Below are 19931 nucleotides of genomic sequence, written 5' to 3'. Positions count from 1 at the left end.
TAAAAATAAATTTAAAAAATTAGGTGCTTTTGAATGAGTGTGTTCATCTGAGCCAAGCAAAATTTGCCATCAGAGACGGGAGGGGGAAAGAACAGGGCTCAAGATTGAGATCAGGAGATCAACTATAGAGGTCACGATTGGTGGTAATGTAGTATGGCCTGGGATAACAAATCACAAAAGTGCCAGAGGTAGAATACAATAAAGAATTGTAGGCAAGAGCCGTAGAGCGGATTACAATGGGGATGGGGTACAACTTCAGTGCAGGGAGGCTCTGCTCGCAATGCCTGTTGGGATTTAGGAAACACAATCACTTGGAATAACTTCTACCCTATGGAGCAGTATCTGTAAAAACCAATGGGCATGAGGGCCATTCCACTATGTAACAACAAACCTGCCACTAACTATACACTTCACAGGGTCCTGATGTACCTTTACTGTTGTAACACTCTTTCCAAGCAGCTTTGTCACTTTTATAGTGGATATATTTAGATATGCACTTAAGATCTTATTCATGCCCTTGGAATCTTTATTGCGTTAACAAGCATGTATTCCAAGGTCATATCATTTCTGACATGGTTTTTCTACAAAGGAATAGGGAAAGAATACTCGTTGGACTCATACCACCTTGACTACAAGCCGGACTTATAGATTACCATGCATCAGGGTCTAAGTTATTTTTAATGTGTGATGCACCAGGGGTCTTGAACTTTGGACTCTGTGCAATGGGGCCCAGGGCAGCAGGCAGGCAGAGGGGATTGCTGGCTTGCTCTCAGCTGCTCTGCAGTACCACAGCAGCAGGTGACTGGAAGTTCTACTGCAGCTTTCAGACTCTGCAAGATCCAGTAGCCCAAGGAGCCATTAAGGTCCCACCAGGCTTTATTTAATTCACTAATAGGCAAAAAAACCCTTGCGGTTTGAGAACATACCTATAGCCAACAGATATTTCTATTAAACTTTAAAAAGCAGGGAAATTGGGCAGCTGTAGTGAATGCAGAAGGCAGCAGGAGATCTGATCTCCTCTGAGATACTGTACTGCCCTACAAATTTGTCAAAATGCAAACACAATTTGGGTTGGTCTTTCACAGTTCAATCCACTTCCTGTGTAGCTTCGAAGAATTTGATAACGTGCCTCTGAGCATGTGGTGAGTGGTGCTTATCATTGACTCTAATGTTAAATTTCTTAAATTAATTAAAAATCAGCTGTGCATTTTTTTAACTTTTAAATTGCAGAACATGAAGGTCAGAGTATGGGGCAAGATCAGTAATAGGATTACAGGTACTCTGTGAACATGGCTGATTTTTAATTAATTTCAACAAATTATGAGACCACTGACACTGACAGAGAAAAGTCCAACAGAGGTGTTTTGTGTATCTCCATGAAAACTTAGAGGGTTGTTAAGCACGTGTTTCTGAGTTCAGGACTATACATTTTGTAAGGTTTTGTTTTGAAATGAGCCTATGGGTTTTTTTCAATTTAACATTGTGGAATGTGAAAAATCCATGCTGGCTATAGTATACAGCCACTCTTGTGGCTATATAATAACTGTCTGTGGCCTGGCTCGTCCATCTGAACAATTAGCTGCTCAGTGCAGATTTTATTACTACTGTGTGTCTGGAAATTCTGCTGACCTTCCTCTTGATTGCCAGTCTAGTTGGTTTGGGTTCACCAAAGGGGTAAACATATGTGACCATTTTTGCTAATTGCACTGAACCCATTCCAATTTGGAGGGTATATAATGTACTTCTGACTGGCCTGTTCTCCATTTTAATGTGCATTTGACCTTTATCTCTACTGACAACATATGTAGATCTTTGAAGAAGTAAATTCTCCTTTTTTTCTTTTTCTTTTTTTGAGGCCAATGGTTTAAACTTTGCTGGATTATAAACATGAGAATTCATTAAAATTTGTTTCTTTTTCTTGTAGAATGTGAACCTATTGAAGCAATAGCCAAATTTGACTACGCTGGCCGCACAGCACGTGAACTCTCTTTTAAGAAGGGGGCTTCTCTCCTGCTTTATCAACGAGCCTCTGATGACTGGTGGGAGGGCCGTCACAATGGAATTGATGGTCTGATCCCCCATCAGTACATCGTTGTCCAAGACACGTATGTTACCTTTTAACACCATAAGGGCACAGTACTTGGAGAAACAGAATTCAGGTTTAACATTGCTTCTGAGGAAGAGGATGTCTTGAAATGTCTATGTGCACCTTAGCATATTAAAAATATAAAATTGGAAGGGATCATGTCCAACCCCATGCTTAATCCAGGATCTGCAATCCAGAATCTTAAATCTGTCAGGAATGCTGTAGTTGTAACATCCAACCTCTGCACAAATACCTCTAGTGAAGGAGAGCCTACACTTCCTGCAGCAGACCGTTCCATCTTTAAACAGCTGCTACTGTTAGGAGGTACTCCTAATGATTAGTCAGAATCTGCTTCCCTTTGATTTCCACCAATGGATTTTAGCCCTGCCTTCTATCTAGAGCAAAACAGGTTTGCTCCATCTTCTGCATTGCAGCCCTTCAGATATCACAAGGTTGCTGCCATGTCTCTCATTAATCTAATGGCTAAGCATGACCAGGTCTTTCCTCATAGTTAGGTTAGAGGCCCCTTGCTATCCAGTCCGCCCTCCTATGTATCTGCCCGTTGCTTCATTTGACCAGGCTCCTCGATGTAGTCAATAAAATCCCCTTGGACAGAGCATCTTTTGCAAGTTAACTTTTGGCTGCTTTCAGGGTCTAAGTACACCACACAGCTTTTGAGTAAAGCATTAAAATCAGATGTAATACAAAGCAAAAGAAATCTGGCTCTTGACACCTACTGTGGCATATCTTGAGTATATAGCATAGGTTATATAGTTGTGACTTCTTTTCCTTTCTAGTGAGGATGGCGTATCAGAAAGATCAAGCCCAAAATCTGAAATAGAAGTAAATTCTGAGCCACCTGAAGAAAAAGTGACCGCCAGAGCTGGCTCCAACTGTCCAAGTGGGAGCCACGTTGCAGACATTTATCTTGCAAATATCAATAAGTAAGAGTCAATATCAGTTTTGTATATTATTTGTATTTCTGAGTTGGGCATTATTCTCTCTCATTTAGTTTTAAGGTGTTAAACTAGGTTAGCTTATTTGTATTGTTTTATATAATGTATGGATTTATTTTCTGTATTTATTGACGTTATTGTCATAATTGTTTTCACTATGCTTTTTGAATTGTTGCATTTATTGTCTATTTGATATGTTGTGAACCATTTTGGGCAGAATTTTGGGAGTGATGATAATGATCAGCTTTTCATTTTTGCACAAAGAAGAGTTCATTGTTTAGAATGAGGAATTTTATCTGTGTTTTATCTATTTAACACTGTTTTTGTGCCACTTGATTCTTTGGACTGCTTTCTTATGATAGTATGTTCTTATGGTTTGACAACTGAAATGTACTTTAATGGATCTCCTCTTGTCATAAGTTGCCACCTTGTGAGGGCTGTTTAAAGTACAATATAACTATACTTCCCATATCCTGCCAGGATATCATCTTCAATTATTCCTTGATCAATCCATTAAATTTTGCACTTGGTTAGTTTATACAGTGAGAGCCAGTGTGGTATAGTGGTTAAGGTGTTGGACTACGACCTGGGAGACCAGGGTTTGAATCCCCACATAGCCATGAAGCTCACTGGGTGACCTTGGGCCAGTCACTGCCTCTCAGCCTCATGAAAACCCTATTCATAGAGTTGCAATAAGTCGGAATTGACTTGAAGGCAGTATGTTTACATTTAGTTTATATAGTATCATCATCATCCACTTATTAATTGCCTTCTAAAATCATCTCAAGGCAAATAAAAACAGCAAAAAACCCATTAAAAATAAAAATAAGAGCAGATATATTTAAAACAAAACAAAATTGACACCCATGGCCAAGACCCATTCATCCAGCTGGGAAAGCCTGTGGAACAAAAATGTTTGCAGTTGTTTTTGGAAAGTACAGATAGTGGGCACCTGTTATATATCAAGCCCTGCTCTAGTTACTGTGGAACCTGCAGGGGAAAAAACTCCTGCAGACCTGCAGACTGGGTATGTAAGGAATAAGGCAGCCTCCCAAGTAAACTATTTTATTTATTTATTGAATGTATTAGTCGCCCATCTGGCTGGTTATCCAGCCACTCTGGGCGATGTACAGTATAAAACATCCAAATACATTAAAACATTTAAAATCTCAAACCAGAATAATAAAACCTAACTCACCCCAAAAGCCTGCCTGAAGAGCCAGGTCTTTAAGGCCCAGCAGAAGTCCATCATAGAGGGGGCATGACGGAGATCATTTGGTAGGGAGTTCCACAGGGTGGGGGCCACAATTGAACATGCCCTCTCCCTATTCCTCACCAGTTTGGCTGTTTTAACTAGTGGGATGGAGATAAGGTCTTTTGAGGCTGATCTTGTAGGGCGGCATTGCTGATGATGCTGGAGGCGCTCCTTCAGATAGACTGGGCCGAAACTGTGTAGGGAGTTAAAGGTCAAAACCAACACCTTGAATTGGGCCCGGTAAACAACTGGTAACCAGTGCAACCCCTTCAGCACTGGAGTGATGTGATCTTGCCGGCAGTTGCCTTTAATCAGGCGCACCGCCGCGTTTTGTACCAGTTGCAACCTAGTCCTGGACTGTATAAGGACTATGTATTAGTACAAAAACCTTGAACTTGGCCTGGTAGTAGATTAGCAAGCAAGGTGTTATATGTCCCCAACAGGCAACCTAGCCACTGTGTTCTGCACCAGCTGCAGCTTCCAGACCAACCTCAAGGGTAGCCTCACATAGAGCACATTGCAGTAATCCAACCCTGAGGTTAACAGTGCATGGACAACTGTCGAGTTTTCCCGATCCAGGAACAGCCATAGCTATCTTAGCAACTGAAGCTGGTAAAGAAGAAGAACAAAGCAATCATAATGCCAAAATACAATTTAAACAACATCCCACAAGAATATAAAAATCAAATAAGGAACAGATTTGAGGCTTTAAACTTAGTTGACAGAGAACCAGAAGAACAATGGATTGAAGTCAGAGACATTATCAGAGAAGAATGCAAAAAGATAATACCTAGCTAAAAAGAGAGAAAGACCTCAATGGATGACTGATGAAACGCTTAAAATGGTTAAAGAGAGAAAGAAAGCAAAAGGAGATAGAACCATGGTTAGAACCCTAAATGCAACAATACAGCGACTAGTACGTAGGGACAAAGAGAACTATTACAGTAGTTATTGTATAGAAATAGAAGAGGACAACAAAAAGGGAAGAACAAGAGCCCTATTCCAAAAGATTAGAGAAATTAAAGGGAAATTTAAACCAAGAGTAGGGATGTTGAATAATCAACAGAGGAACACATTGACTGACCGAGATAAAATAAAAGGAAGATGGAAGCAATACACTGAAGAACTCTATAAAAGGGATGCCAGGATGACAGATTCATTCATGGAGGAACCATATGATGAAGAACCAGAAATTTTAGAATGTGAGGTGAAAGCTGCTCTTAAAATTCTTGGTAGAAACAAATCCCCAGGATCAGATGGCATACCAATAGAGTTGTTATAAGCTACTGAGACTGAATCTGTCCAAATTTTGACAAAAAATTGTCAACAAATATGGAAAAGAAAAAATGGCCCACAGACTGGAAACGTTCACTATATATCCCAATTCCAAAGAAAGGGGATCCCAGGGAAACTATTGCCTTAATAGCCCATGCAAGTAAAGTAATGCTTAAGATTCTACAACAAAGGCTCTTACCATATATGGAGCGAGAAATGCCAGATGTCCAAGCTGGATTTAGAAAAGGAAGAGGTACCGGAGATCTTATCACAAACATACGTTGGATAATGGAACGGACCAAGGAATTTCAGAAGCAAATCACCCTGTGCTTTATAGATTACAGCAAAGCCTTTGATTGTGTAGATCATGAAAAACTCTGGAATGCTTTAAAAGAAATGGGGGTGCCACAGCATCTGATTGTCTTGATGCGCAACCTATACTCTGGACAAGAGGCTACTGTAAGGACAGAATATGGAGAAACCGATTGGTTCCACATCGGAAAGAGTGTGAGAAGGGTGTATTTTATCACCCTATTTGTTTAATCTATATGCAGAACATATCGTATGGAAAGCAGGATTGGACCAAGATGAAGGAGGTGTGAAAACTGGAGGGAGAAATATCAATAATTTAAGATATGCAGACAATACCATACTAGTAGCAGAAGCCAGTAATGATTTGAAACAAATGCTGATGAAAGTTAAAGAGGAAAGCACAAAAGCAGGACTACAGCTGAACGTCACAAAGACTAACGTAATGCCAACAGAAGATTTATGTAACTTTAAAGTTGACAATGAGGACATTGAACTTGTCAAGGATTATCAATACCTTGGCACAGTCATTAACCAAGATGGAGACCATAGTCAAGAAATCAGAAGGCGGCTAGGACTGGGGAGGGCAGCTGTGAGAGAACTAGAAAAGGTCCTCAAATGCAAAGATGTATCACTGAAAACTAAAGTCAGGATTATTCATAGTGTTGTATTCCCGATCTCTGTGTATGGATGTGAAAGTTGGACAATTAAAAAAGTGGATAAGAGAAAAATCAACTCATTTGAAATGTGGTGTTGGAGGAGAGCTTTGTGCATACCATGGACTGTGAAAAAGACAAATAATTGCGTGTTAGCACAAATTAAACCAGAACTATCACTAGAAGCTAAAATGATAAAACTGAGGTTATCATACTTTGGACACATAATGAGAAGACATGATTCACTAGAAAATACCATAATGTTGGGGAAAACAGAAGGGAGTAGAAAAAGAGGAAGACCAAAATTGATTGATTCCATAAAGGAAGCCACAGACCTGAACTTACAAGATCTGAACAGGGTGGTTCATGACAGATGCTCTTGGACGTCACTGATTCATAGGGTCGCCATAAGTCGTAATCGATTTGAAGGCACATAACAACAACAGTCACTGAGAACACCCATGCCTCCAGTGACAGCACTGAATCCAAGAGCAACTCCAAACTACAGACCTGCTCCTTCAGGGAAAGTGTGATCCCATCCAGGGGTAATGTGTCCAGCCCTGCCATATTTGGTGAGGGGTCTCATTCTTCTGAGTGGGGCGCTGGACATCTGCCCCAAAGTCCTGTCCTGATGGCATTATTTTATGTAGAAGAATGTTTTCTGTGTATATTAGGATGTATATTGAGTGCCTGAGAATCTACCATTCTCCCATCTTTCTCCATTCCCATTGTGTTCCATCAATCTCAAAAGAAGGAATTCCTGCCACACTATCTGCATCATTACTACCAGTAATAACAATCTCTTAGTTCTTTTTTATATGATTCCCAGTAGAGCTACCCAAAAGTTCACATGCATAAAAAAGAGTTCCTTATGGTTGGCTTTAAAGGCTTAACTAGGATAAGCCAACAGTGCAATTCACTTCACATTATTGCGGTTCCTATCCAGTGTTTTGTTCTCCCTGGAATAACAAAAGCATGCCCAACTAACCCCACTTCCTCAAAAGGATTGGACTCTCTGCTCATTGTTTTCTACGACAATGAATCTAGTCTGAATTTGTAATGGTTTGCTTGCTCTGTGAGACAGATACTTAGAATGGAACCTTAAAAGGGATAGCCTGACCACTATAGTCCGTGTGCTGGTAACCTTGAGGCTGGATTACTGCAACACACTGTGTGTGGGGCTGCCCTTGGACCTGGTCCGGAAGCCCCAGCTGGTGCATAATGCTGTTGGGGGCACATGGCTGACAACATGTGGTGCCATGGTTAAAACATCTGCACTGGCTGCTCATTTAGTACTGACAGGTTCAAGATCTTGTATTAATTTACAAAGCTGTCAACAAATTACAGCCAGAGTACCTTAGGGACTGCTTGAACCCTTATGTCCTAGCTCGGTCACCAAGATGATCTGGAGGAGTGTTGTTGGTTGTCCCCCAGATTAGTGAGGCTCATTTGACATTGACAGAAAACCAAGCCTTTGTGTGTCATCAGCCCAGTCCTGTGGAATGCTCTTCCAGTAGAGGTTCAGCAAGCACCTTCTATGTTAACCTTCAAAAGTTTGCTGAAAGCCTTTCTGTAACACCAGGCTTGTGCAGACAATTAAGAAAATATTTTCTGTAATGGTCAATGGGTGATCTGTGATTTTAAATTTTTATGGGTTTTTATTGTATAGATATGATTGTTGTAAACCACTTTGATATTTTTATGACATTGCAATATGCAGGTATTTTATATATAAATAAATATAAATAAACCCATTCCTAAGCTGCTGCATATGTTTGTTGTAATGGAAAGCATTTCTCATTCATATTTTTTTTTTAAATGCTTAAGAATCCTTGAATTGTCTTGATGTGCTGGGCCAATAGTTCATCTCATTTAGCTTTTGAAGGCATCCCTGCTCATCTTTTGTCCCATCAGAAATATACAACTAGTTGCAGCTTTGACGTTTAGGTCAATAGGCTAACACTTGTTTAAGTGTTTACTTCATAATAATGAAACATTTTCCATCTGATTGCCAAGAATGTTGAAACCTGCTATTTAAATCAAGCAGTTATATATTACATTTATATCCTGCCATTCCTTCAAAGAGCCCAGAGGGGTATGCATGATTCTTTCCCCCATTTTCCTCATAAGTGGGTTAGACTGAAGGATGATAACTGGCTCCAGATCACCCAGTGAGGTTTATGGCTAAGTGGGGATTTGAACCTGGGCTCCCCATTCCTGTTCCAACACACTAAGCCTCATGCTGGCTTGTTATTACAAGCAGAGTGAAAAAGGTGAATTATTATGGAATGCTTATTTAATTATTTCAGTATGCTTTCATTGCCTTTCTGGGATTGCCTCTGTTGAAATGCTACTTGTGTAACACTTTATAAAAACCCTTTCCAATGCTGCTTTTATGATGACAGGCAAAGAAAGAGACCCGAGTCTGGCAGCATACGAAGAGCTTTCCGTCAAAGTGACAGCCATGGTCTGCCCAGCTCCCTGGGAGAGCCAGCTCCAGCAGGAGCCATGGCCAGTTCCCGTCCCTCCTCACAACCCATTATGAGCCAAAGTCTCCCAAAGGAGGTACCAGATGCATGCTCCATCAGTGGCCATGGGAGCCTCAATTCTCTCAGCCGGCATGCCTCTCTGAAGAACAGGATAGATAGCCCCCACATCCGGAAAAATGTGGCTGCAGGAAGGTCAAAGAGCTTTAATAACCACCGCCCCATGGATCCTGAAGTCATTGCACAGGTAATAAGATCCTAGGCCAGGTTGAGGTAAGATGGGGCTTAACTTTCATACAGTACCAAAAAATATCTCCACCCCATGTTACCCATTCTCTTAAATATATATATATCCTTTATGAATTTTGATGTTGAATATTCATTAAACCTTCATATAATACTCAAATATTTTCTACCTGTTCTGTGAATGTTGTGTATTTGGCAACAAGTGTTATTTGATATCAATATTTTATATTTTGCTTCAGTATTTGCTTCAGATCAGGAAATGTCCCCTTAGAGGTGATCAAAACAAGTCAAGTTTTGAATTCTGAGGTAACCTCTGAATTTAAAAAAAAATTTAAATTTGAAAAAATTTAAATTTCTGTTCAGTTCTAAAACGTCAGCTCGGTTTGTGATTGCTGCATGTCTAGTCAATCAAAAAAGCATGAAACAGCTCCTATGTTTAAGCAGCTTAAGACCAATTTCCAAAGATTCATAAAGGTTAAAAATTACCTGTATCAAAGAGTACCAGTTAGGGTGCTGACATATGGATTTTATTGAGAATCTTGGCTACATGACCAGATTTTGATCACATGTGACTCACTTAAACTTTGAGAGAAGGTTAATTGTTTCCACTCTTTACATATCCATGAGGGAATTGCTAAAACGTCGAGATGGATAAAACTATAAGAACCTAGTCCTCTTAGTTCCAGTCATAGCAGAATACTAATGGTAGAGTATGTTTCCTGTTAGTTTTCCCCAACCTAGATTTCCCCAACCTGGTACCCTGCAGATGTTTTGAACTACAGCTCCTTCTGAATATGGTTTTTGAAAATATAAGCAGTTTTCACAGGCAGTATAGAATTAAGGTATTTGGCCAGATTCCTGTGCTTCCGGCATCAGAAGTCTCCCAAGGCAAGCAGGAAGTCACTTAACTTTACCTCTTTCTGCTCAGCCAGGACTTTTAGATACAAATATGGAAGTTGAAAGGGACCACATGCTTTCTAGAATTCCTGTGTTTTATATAGCACATACCTCTTCCATTGGATTTTATCATCTTGTATAATAAAACTCATCTCTTGCCACTCAGGTGATGCACCTTGGTGAGAAGTGTGTGGAAGCATGCCTGTTTTAACATTGTATATTCCTACTTTTCTGTTTCTATAGTTGATAATGTAGAACTTTTATGAGACAAGCAGTCAGGGAATGGAGGTCATAGCTCTGCCATAAAACCATCATGACTACTCTCACCCATCCTGTTTTCTGTAGCACAATTTTCTGAATTAAAAATCCCATCTTACTTCATTATGCTGTGTCTTTTCCAGTTACTGTTATGATTAATAAAGCTTTATCATGTAACTGTTTCCCCTGAATCATTTGGGATAAATGCTTGTAAAGGCTTTGGCAGAAATAGAGCTGTATACAATATTAATATTCTATGTATTCCAAAATTCAGGGGTCTATTACCAAAATAAAGAAATAAATTTGTAGTCCTAGTGCTGTGTTAGAATCTCAAAGTCCAGAATGTTTGAAAAACTGGGTGTTTGATGTCTGTGTTTTAAGCGCACAGCCAGTTCTATGAATTTGTCTGACTGTGGTTAGGGGTTGAAGGATCACGAAAGAGCACAGCAACCCGTCCTGTTTGTATAGGATTTTCCTAGTCCATTTTCTCTTGCTTCTCAGTCAGTTTCAGTCAGTGATAAGGAGCTATCTTCAAACAAAGCAGATATCTTCGTTTCTGTTGGCAGGGATAGGGAATGGTTTCACTGGTATGTACACAACTGTGGCTGGATGTGGGTGCTGAGACTTAGACTAAGTTAGCATAAAGCCTACACAGTAAATAAATCTCTCTTGTTTAGATATTTCTGTCCAGATGAGAGGGAGAAAGAACTTTAAAGTCCTCACCATCATGTGATTCTCCTCCTCTTCTTCACCTTTGAAATGAGTACTGTTTTCACACAATATTGATAATGCAACATTCTAATTTTATTGGTCCAGAGTGAAACACAAGCCTACGCGTTTATCCATCCATCCATCCATCCACAGTGGGAGCCCAGTGGTTTTGTCTTCTCTAGGGAAGCCTTCAGCTGATTTAGCTTGATTAGCGATTTTTAGTATTAAATCCAAACTCCATTCCACAGTAATAATGCATATCACCTCCTAAAACCTGAGCAGGGAAACTGGTACACTACCCGAATTTTTATGTTGGTAAACAAAAATAATTCAGCATGTGTATAGAGCTGAGCAACCTTAGAATATATCAGAAATCATTTGTTTAATACTGCTAGAGGCTTGAAATATCTTTCCAGTCTTCAGAAATGGCAATCCAGCTAAGCCTGTCGATGCTATACTGTGTGCTCAGGGTACATTTTTGTCCTTGGTTTCCTCTCCAACTGTAAAATGTACTGTCCTTGCATGCTTGGCCAGGTCTTCTGCTTTTCACACCATGATGGATCTGTCAAAAGCTTAAACACACTTGAATCTCTTATTACAAAGCTAGGCATTCCAAGAACAGATGCTGAAGGGAGGGGGGAAGAGACCCACAAGGCTGTAAGATGCCAAAGGGAGATTCATAAAGAGGAAGAGTTTGTTATTGTTTTGAAGGTAATGGCTTTTATACTTACTCCCTGGTCCTGGCCCAATCTATAGTATCTAGAAATGCTTCATTTCATCATTTATTCTGTGTTATTTTGGGAGTTAAGACATGTATCAGTATATTCTAAAAAAATCTTAATTCTAAACGGGGGGGAGGAAGTATATTAAAGTATACCTCTGAATATTAACAGATCATTCCTTGACATACTTAGTGGTGTATCAAAGTTTCCAGAAGTCTGATCTTGGAAATAAGCAGGCAAAAACTTGCAATATACTATCTAGCACCCATTGCCCTCATCTCTTATTGCACGCCACCTGTGGGTAGCAAGGCGGAGACAGATTTCTTTCTTGTCCAGCTCTTTATTTTAAGATGCTCATATGAGAAGAACCTATCACCAGTTCATAAACACTATGGGCTGCAATCCTGTACACATGTGTTCTCATCTTTCCTGTTTCAAGAGCATGTTGGTACATGTTGGAATTGATGCTGGACGTTCCATAAGGCATTTCACATTCTTTGACATTACAGATTGGAGGTAGAGATCACCACCATGGCTGGGCCTTGGCTATACTAAGTGGCCTGAACAGAGGACACAACTTCTGTACTCCTTGTTCCATAGCCTAGTCTGTAATACCTTTTGCAATCCTCCTCCTGCGAAGATGACCTTTGCACTGGTGGTGCATTTAATTCTTTGTCTATGAGAAAGTTACCTATGGATCACATTGCTGTGATATCTTTTTGCAATGTTTTTAATGACATATATCAGCCTTTCTTGTATTACAGTTAAACTCTGCTTTTATCCATTCTCTCTTTCTCTCTGCCAGTATTTCCACAGAGAAATACCATCAATAGAAGAAAAATGTGCTGTATTGAATTAGAGCTCCACTTTCATGTCTTCTCAGGTGTCATTTCAAACACCATGAGATACTTGTCTTGCATTTGACACAAGTATTTCTGAGATCTGTATTTTGCTTTACAATCTTTTCAGACTGTGATGGGAGGAATTGGGTACTTATCTTTGGTTCATCCTCCTCCTTGACTGATTTACTTCTCTATGTGCCTAAAAATGCCTATGAGGAAACAAACTGTTGTAGCTAAGCTGTGAGTCATGGAAAAGCTAAATCACTGCAGCTGTCCAAGAATTCTGTTGTACCAGTCAAGGCCACATCCACAGCTGAATGTCTAAGTAAACTTGTAGGTCATGATTCAGCCAAGATTTAAAACAAAACACTGGACTGATGCTTGATTGTGGCCCTTGCATCATTTCCTGCATCATTCATGTAAGGTGAGAAGAAAGTGTCATATGAGCAACATTTTTCATATATCTTCAAGGAGTCTGTGGATTTTTGAAACACTATAGAATAGCAAGTGTCTTCAGTGAGGAAATGCTAATATGTGCCATGTTGCAGGTTTAGGGTTAGGCAATTGCTCATTTTAAGGAGTCTCAGTTTCCTCAAGGATAAGAGGAATAAGTTAGCATCTTCACAAAACTTTTAGTGTTTTCCTATGAGCCATCTGACTAGGGGGAGATGGCTTTAGAAAAATGTTATTAATTGGCATGCACTCTTGACTGAAATTCTACAGTAACCTGTCCTTAGTATACTTTGTACCACACATACAGTCCTACCAACCTAAGTGCTATAAAAATAAATAAAAGGAAAAAAAGAAGGTAATAGAATCGTAGAATAGTAGAGTTGGAAGGGGCCTATAAGGCCATTGAGTCCAACCCACTGCTCAATCCAGGAATCCAAGTTAAAGCATACCTGACAGGTCAGAATAAAACCTTAGAGGCCACTGGTTTCCTGAGCTCTAGTTTCAAGGGTTAAAAGAGATACAATTGATAGAGAGTAAGGGGAATATGGCTCCAGTCCATCCATGTAACCATGAAAACATGTATGATCCAGCTAAAATCTGTACCTCTTGAACCCTAAATACAAGGTTTTGGTGGGTTGGATGTCCAACCTCACACAGCAGTATGCTGGTCTTCTGATTGCTCAGTTTCCCATCCTATCCATATTACCTTGCAAGGCAAGAATGGTAGTGGGCAGCTTTGGCCTTTTGAGTCTGCCACTGTTTGCCTTTGCTTAATATTTTTGAGACGCCACAGAGAATTAATCAAGCTAGTTTCTAGCTCCTGTAATCACCTCCAGCTTCTCTCTTTTTGCAGGATATTGAAGCTACTATGAACTCTGCTCTAAATGAGCTCCGGGAGCTGGAAAGGCAAAGCAGTGTGAAGCACACACCAGATGTTGTCCTTGACACCCTGGAGCCGTTGAAAACCTCCCCTGTTGTGGCACCCACCTCGGAGCCTTCCAGCCCTTTGCATACTCAGATCCTCAAAGACTCTGAACCAGCTTTCCAGAGGAGTGCCAGCACAGCAAGCGACATTCCCTGCACCTTCAGGCCAGCAAAGTCTGTCAAAATGGCTGCCCAGGTCAAACCTCCAGCAACCAGGCCAAAGCCTACAGTTTTCCCCAAAACAAACACCACAAGCCCTGCAGTTGCTTCAGCATCTCAACAGTCTACTGACAAGTCCTGTACTGTTTGAACTTAAAACACTACTGTGAATATAACATTTTTGCTTCAGATGAGGGGGCCCTGTTAAGGAGACACTAGAAATTTCTATTTAATTAGTATTGAACTTCTGTTGAAGATTAGTTTGTAAGATACTATTGCCTGGGATACTCCCAACAGGAAAGCCCCGGCTAGTTAAGTCTCATTTTGCACCTCCATCGCCAGTGATGCTAGGACATCACAACTGTGTAGCCTGAGACACAGAAAGTCTTGTATCAGGTCACTGTGAATTCAGTGAAGAAAAAACAGAATTGATTGGTCTGTTCCTGGTAAACAGTCAATGCCTTGTTCAAGTGTCTGGTCACTAACAGAAACCTTCAATGTCCTCATGTCTTGGAGGTTGATAGAAAGGACTTCTGTGCTTCAACCACTACAGGGATACAATACAGTATTGTTCATCCATGGATGTTTTTGATCCCACTGGTTTAGGTGGACTTGGGTATGCCTGGGGCTAATTGTTGTGCATTATTACAGTGCACAATGGTGCCACACAAGGTCAGTTAAGTTCACATTATAGCTTGCAGCTTTTTCAGGAGTACATATTCTTAAGCATATGTTTTCTGTCCAATGTTAAAAAAGGAAAACCTTGAAAAGTGCCACACAAGCATAGTCTTGGTTTGACGCATGCCCATGTGCATGTGTTCATTTAAAGTTGAAGTGATTATGTGGGGAAAATAAGTAGTATGAGAGCTTGCATGGTTAAACATTCCCCACGTGTATTTTTTGCTTGGTGCTTCCAGGGCTAAAAGCAGCATTAATGCTTTGTAATTAGATTTTTAAACAATTTCTCTAAAACAGCATCAGTGTACTCTCATGGAGACTCGGGAGACAAAATGAAAACATGGGTTAAGTTTTGAAAATCAGCTACTGTTCCTTCTTCCTCTGTCTCTCTTGTAGCATTTCCAAATGCGTACATCTTCAGTGTTCTTCCCAAGAAGAGGGAGGTTCAAGCCAACCCCTCCAGTTTTTAACAATCCTAATCTCTGGAACTGGTAATCTGAGTTATCAGCTTGACCCTGTTTCTCTCTCCTCTGTCTCTCCCCCCACCCCACCCCACCCCCAGCTTGTGTCTCGGCCTCCTGTGAGCTTGTGATATGGCAGCATAAGGCAAATAAAATAAAATATGACATGCAGCATATTTCTGTGCTAGGCCATCATGTCTGTATGTAGTCTACAGATAGTAAAATGTATCATCTTAGTATCTGGTATTTACAGTGATGGATTATAATTGTTCTGAATTCCAACAGACTATATGGACTCATGTTTGCATTGAATGGGAATTTATTTTTCAAGATGGCAATCGTTTTAAAAAGGAAAAGGAAATGCAGACTTCATAACTAACTCGGAATTTCTCTGCTGCCTCTATCATGACCCACCAAAGGAACACTGAATTAAAATGGATTCCATCACACTTATTTGATCCTCAACTGTAAGGGCAAGATAAGGAACTGAAACGTGTTTTCTCTCATGCTCTGGGTGTGAGATGCAGTCTGTTTTCTTGTGGTTTTATGAATGAAATAGTTGGTAACTGATATTTTAATAGAAGCAAAATGCATAATCTGTGAACAAAATTACAGTAGTCATTTCAGATTAATATAAGGTTGTTAGACATTTTCTTTTAATATCCTTACAAGTTAGGAAAAAATGTGTGTTTTTAAATTATGTCTAAAGGAAGACTTGACAATCTCACAAACAGTGATAGAAAAGAAACCCTGTGAAATATTTGGGGGGCAGGAACAGTTTTTTCTGTAACATTTTACTAGCTGTTGTCTTTTAAATACACTGGTGTGTGCACACACACAACACACGTTTGTGTGCATGTGTATGTTACCTCTACATCTTGGATCTTGTCTGGCTGCAGCCTGATCATTCATTCTCAGGGTGGGACAGACTTCTGATCCAGGAATCTTAATTCTTTATTTTTTTTAAAGATTAGTGTTTCACTCAGGCAAAACTACTGGGTTTTTAGGCTTGTAAGATCATGTTAAGGTTGCCAACCCCTAGGCCAGAGCAGGGCTTTTGTGCCTGTAGCAGCAACATGGCCGGTTAGGTAGGAACAACTTCTGCCTTCCCTGCAGCATTGTGACAGGCAAATCTAAATCCCTTATTCCTATCATTAAAGGCACATGAAGCTCCCTTTAGCCCAAGGCATAAGCAGGCCTAGTGTTATGTCACTACTACACAAGATGAGGTGCAGGGATGGAGGTAGAATTTCTTTCTAGGAAACATATTAAGCACATACTAGCAATGCCTTATTTTGTTTAGGTTTTATACCATGCCTTCTACTAGTCACCCAGGGCACCTTGGAACAAGATGTTCTTTCATGTCTTCAGAGTGTTTTGGTATATGGATGTAAACTGGCTAAAAATAATAATTAATGGCTTGATATTTTTATGACCTTTTTGTATATAACTTTCTTTTTTCTTTTTGGCTGACCTCAACACTAAGGAGAACCTACTGAAAAAGAGTAGAAATGTCAAAAGATATACAACATATCATATGCTGTCCAACTGGAATTTAAATGTGTGCCATGATCATGTGAAAACATCCTTCCATAGGCAAGCTCCAAGGAATATTTATTTTAAAAATCATAAACTACTTAAATTGCCTAATTTAAAATCTCTAGGCTAGGCAGCTTGGATCAGTTTCTGTTGCAAAGATTTTCATACCCTTGCACTACTGGAAAGTGAGGTGCTTTCCACATATCTCTGGTGGATGAATTACTGAAGATTTAGGGCAGCCTTCAGCAATCCAGTGCTTTCCAGATGTTTTGGGTTACAACTCCCATGAACCCCAACCAGCACGAGCTGATGGGAGCTGTAGTCCAAAACATCTGGAAGGCACCAGGTTCCAAAGGCTGATTTAGGCATTACAATACAAACCATATTGATTTTATATCACTTAACTCTCATGGCTGTCCCACAAAGAATCCTGATCAGTCTTGTTTGGAGAGATGTTCTCTTAGAAATCTCTAAGCTTCCTCTTTACACACACATGGAACTACAAATACTCTTTTTGAAAACTGCAATCCCATTCACAGTTACCTGGGAATATTCACTGAACACAGTGGGACTTACTGCCATGCAGAAGATTGTTCCATTTGTCTGTGGTTTAGATATGCCCATAAAATGACATGGGTAGAGCTGGGATATTCTTTATAGCCTTCCTTTTTAGAAAGGATATTAAATCTACCTGAGAAATGCAGATTTACCTGTGTCAAGTGCAAAGCAAAATGTTGAGATCTGGAACCATGTAGTTTAGTGTCTTGTGCAAGATTGTCATTTAACAAATATATGGGGGTAATACATAAACATTTGGGAGGGAAATAAAATTACTTTAGCTGATAATCTTTGGAGTTTCTGTACTTATGACTGAGCTGTTAACATCTTATTTTTTCTAGCTGACAATTGAATAACATGTTTCACTTATTGCTAAGCATCCCAGTTACTTTCAAGCAGTGGTGATCTAAAGGTCCTTTTGAACCTCTAGGCTTAGATCACATGTCAATGCATTGAAATATGACTCCAGTGCTAAAAGACCTGTTTCCCTTATACCTCTGCCGACTGCATAATGAAGCACTGGATATTAAATTACCCTGTGACCATGAATAAATCTATCATTTACATGCTTAAGCCTTGTAAGGCTTTTTGTGGTGGGGAGGAAATACTTCATTCTCTTATTACTACACAATTGTTTGTTTGAATACTATTCTATTCAGATAACATCTTTCTCCACTGATAGGAAATAGAAATGCCAGAGCAAAGCAGCAGGAATGGCATTCGGCTTTTAATGAGCCTCTACCACAACTGAGGCTCCTGGCTAAGTGAAGGCCTGGTTTTTCCTGCAGACACTATTTCTGCCCACAAGGTTCACACCTGCAAAAATGTATGTCTCTGCATAACCGTGCATAATATAACTGTAACTTTGTGCAACTTTTGACTTGAATAGAGTGCTGTTAGTTGAGACCAGGACAATTATATCTGACCCTGATTGGCAACTATTGCAGGCCAGTCTTCTTTTTCCTCCCCCTTCTCTCTCTCCCATCCCCCTCCCATTTCAGATAAATGGGTGGAGGGAGAGAGAAGCATACCAGGGAGAGCAGAGATCCTCCATCCTTCTCATTTTCCATTCAGAGGGTAGTAGGGTGGCAAGGGTCCCTCATTTCCCTGACATGTCTGCCTCCTTTGACTTCATCTCGCCCACTCCTGAACCATTTCAAGAGGAAGAGAGGGAAAGAGTGTCTGATAATAGCCTTCAGTGGGTTAAACCTAGCTCTCAAGCTGCTGGTTCCAACTCCTAGTTCTAGTCTTTGCCCCGATGCACGAGAACACTTGAGCATTGTGAATGTAACTATTCCCTTTGATATCTAGTTTTTGTTGACAGGCTTTCTGGATCAGAGCCCAAAGGACTTGAACACCTTTTAAGATTAAAGTTTCCTTTCACTGAACTTTTCTGGGGTGCAGTGCATAGTTTGCTTTAAAATACTGCAAGATTACAGTAGAGTATTTATAAAACTGTAATGAAAGATGTACCTAAGACACAGGAAGAAAGCAGAACCAAGTCATGATTTGGTTATAAGCTTACTGTTTCAGAAAGATGTTTACCCAGAAAGTCTCTCTCTAGGTGTCTTTTAGGCTGCAGTTTCTCAAAAGGGCTGTGTGTGTGCATGTGTTAGTTAAGCAAATGTTTTGGATTTGAATGTGGTGCTAAATTGTTTCAAATGACACTCTAGATAGGTGAGTCCTAAATATTCATGGCAAGAATTCTACCTTGCTTATAGCTTTACAGATAGTTTCTGGAAATGCTTTTTTGTCTCAGATAATTATAAATGAGGCTTGGACCGCACAAAGCTTTGGAAAAGCCAACCTTGCCTCTCTGCTGTCTAGCGCACAAACAAGTATGCACGTGCAGTAGCTGCTTTTCAAAGGTTTTGACAACTATACCTATTCAAATGCTTAAATGCAAGGAAACAAGATTTAACAGATAGTTCCATCATAGTTGATCTGGCTAGTATGGGGGAATCTATTTAAGATTCTGAATTGTTGCTTCTTTTTTTAAAAAAAAAATTGAGAGCTTCCAGTGCAAATATTTCTTAGTTTTTTAAAAATACAATCTTAGAACTTATGAACCAATATCTTTTAGGCCATTTTTTATCTATACAGGTGAGATGTTCCATGTGATGGAAATTAATCCTTCAATTATTGTCTGTCTGTCTGTCTGTCTGTCTCTCTCTCTCTCTCTCTCTCTCTGGAAGTTGAAAGCTGCAGTCTGCCTAAGCAGAGCTTCATGGATTGGGCTCTGTGGGTGCCAAACTGCTACAGCAATATACTTAAAATATGAGCAGGTGATGTATAAGACAGTAATACATGTAGCCAAATGCTCAAGCATATATATTTGAAAAGGAATGACAGCAATGTCTTTATTCTACTGTATGTAACACAGTTAGGTTGCACAGTCTTGCAATGTTCAATTTCTGTGTTTTAAAATCTAATCCTGCAAAATCAGGTTTGGGTCCATTC

The 19931-nt window shown here is 39.9% G+C and overlaps 1 protein-coding gene across 3 annotated transcripts in view; it reads left to right on the top strand.

Moving 5' to 3' along the window:
- Positions 1-18437, top strand: part of SRGAP2 (SLIT-ROBO Rho GTPase activating protein 2) — a 332663-nt gene extending 314226 nt beyond the window's left edge. For all 3 annotated transcript variants that reach the window (XM_061632118.1, XM_061632116.1, XM_061632117.1), the window contains exons 20-23: positions 1925-2105; positions 2884-3030; positions 8943-9270; positions 14006-18437. In XM_061632118.1, coding sequence (XP_061488102.1) covers positions 1925-2105; positions 2884-3030; positions 8943-9270; positions 14006-14386 — 1037 coding nt within the window. In that variant the 3' untranslated portion in view covers positions 14387-18437. The remainder of the gene's footprint in view (positions 1-1924; positions 2106-2883; positions 3031-8942; positions 9271-14005) is intronic.
- The last annotated feature ends 1494 nt before the right edge of the window (positions 18438-19931 follow it).

Source organism: Rhineura floridana, chromosome 6 (assembly GCF_030035675.1).
Source record: "Rhineura floridana isolate rRhiFlo1 chromosome 6, rRhiFlo1.hap2, whole genome shotgun sequence".
NCBI classification, from domain to species: domain Eukaryota; kingdom Metazoa; phylum Chordata; class Lepidosauria; order Squamata; family Rhineuridae; genus Rhineura; species Rhineura floridana.
The sequence above is the reverse complement of the archived record's forward strand: the minus strand, read 5'-3'. Positions and strand labels throughout refer to the sequence as shown.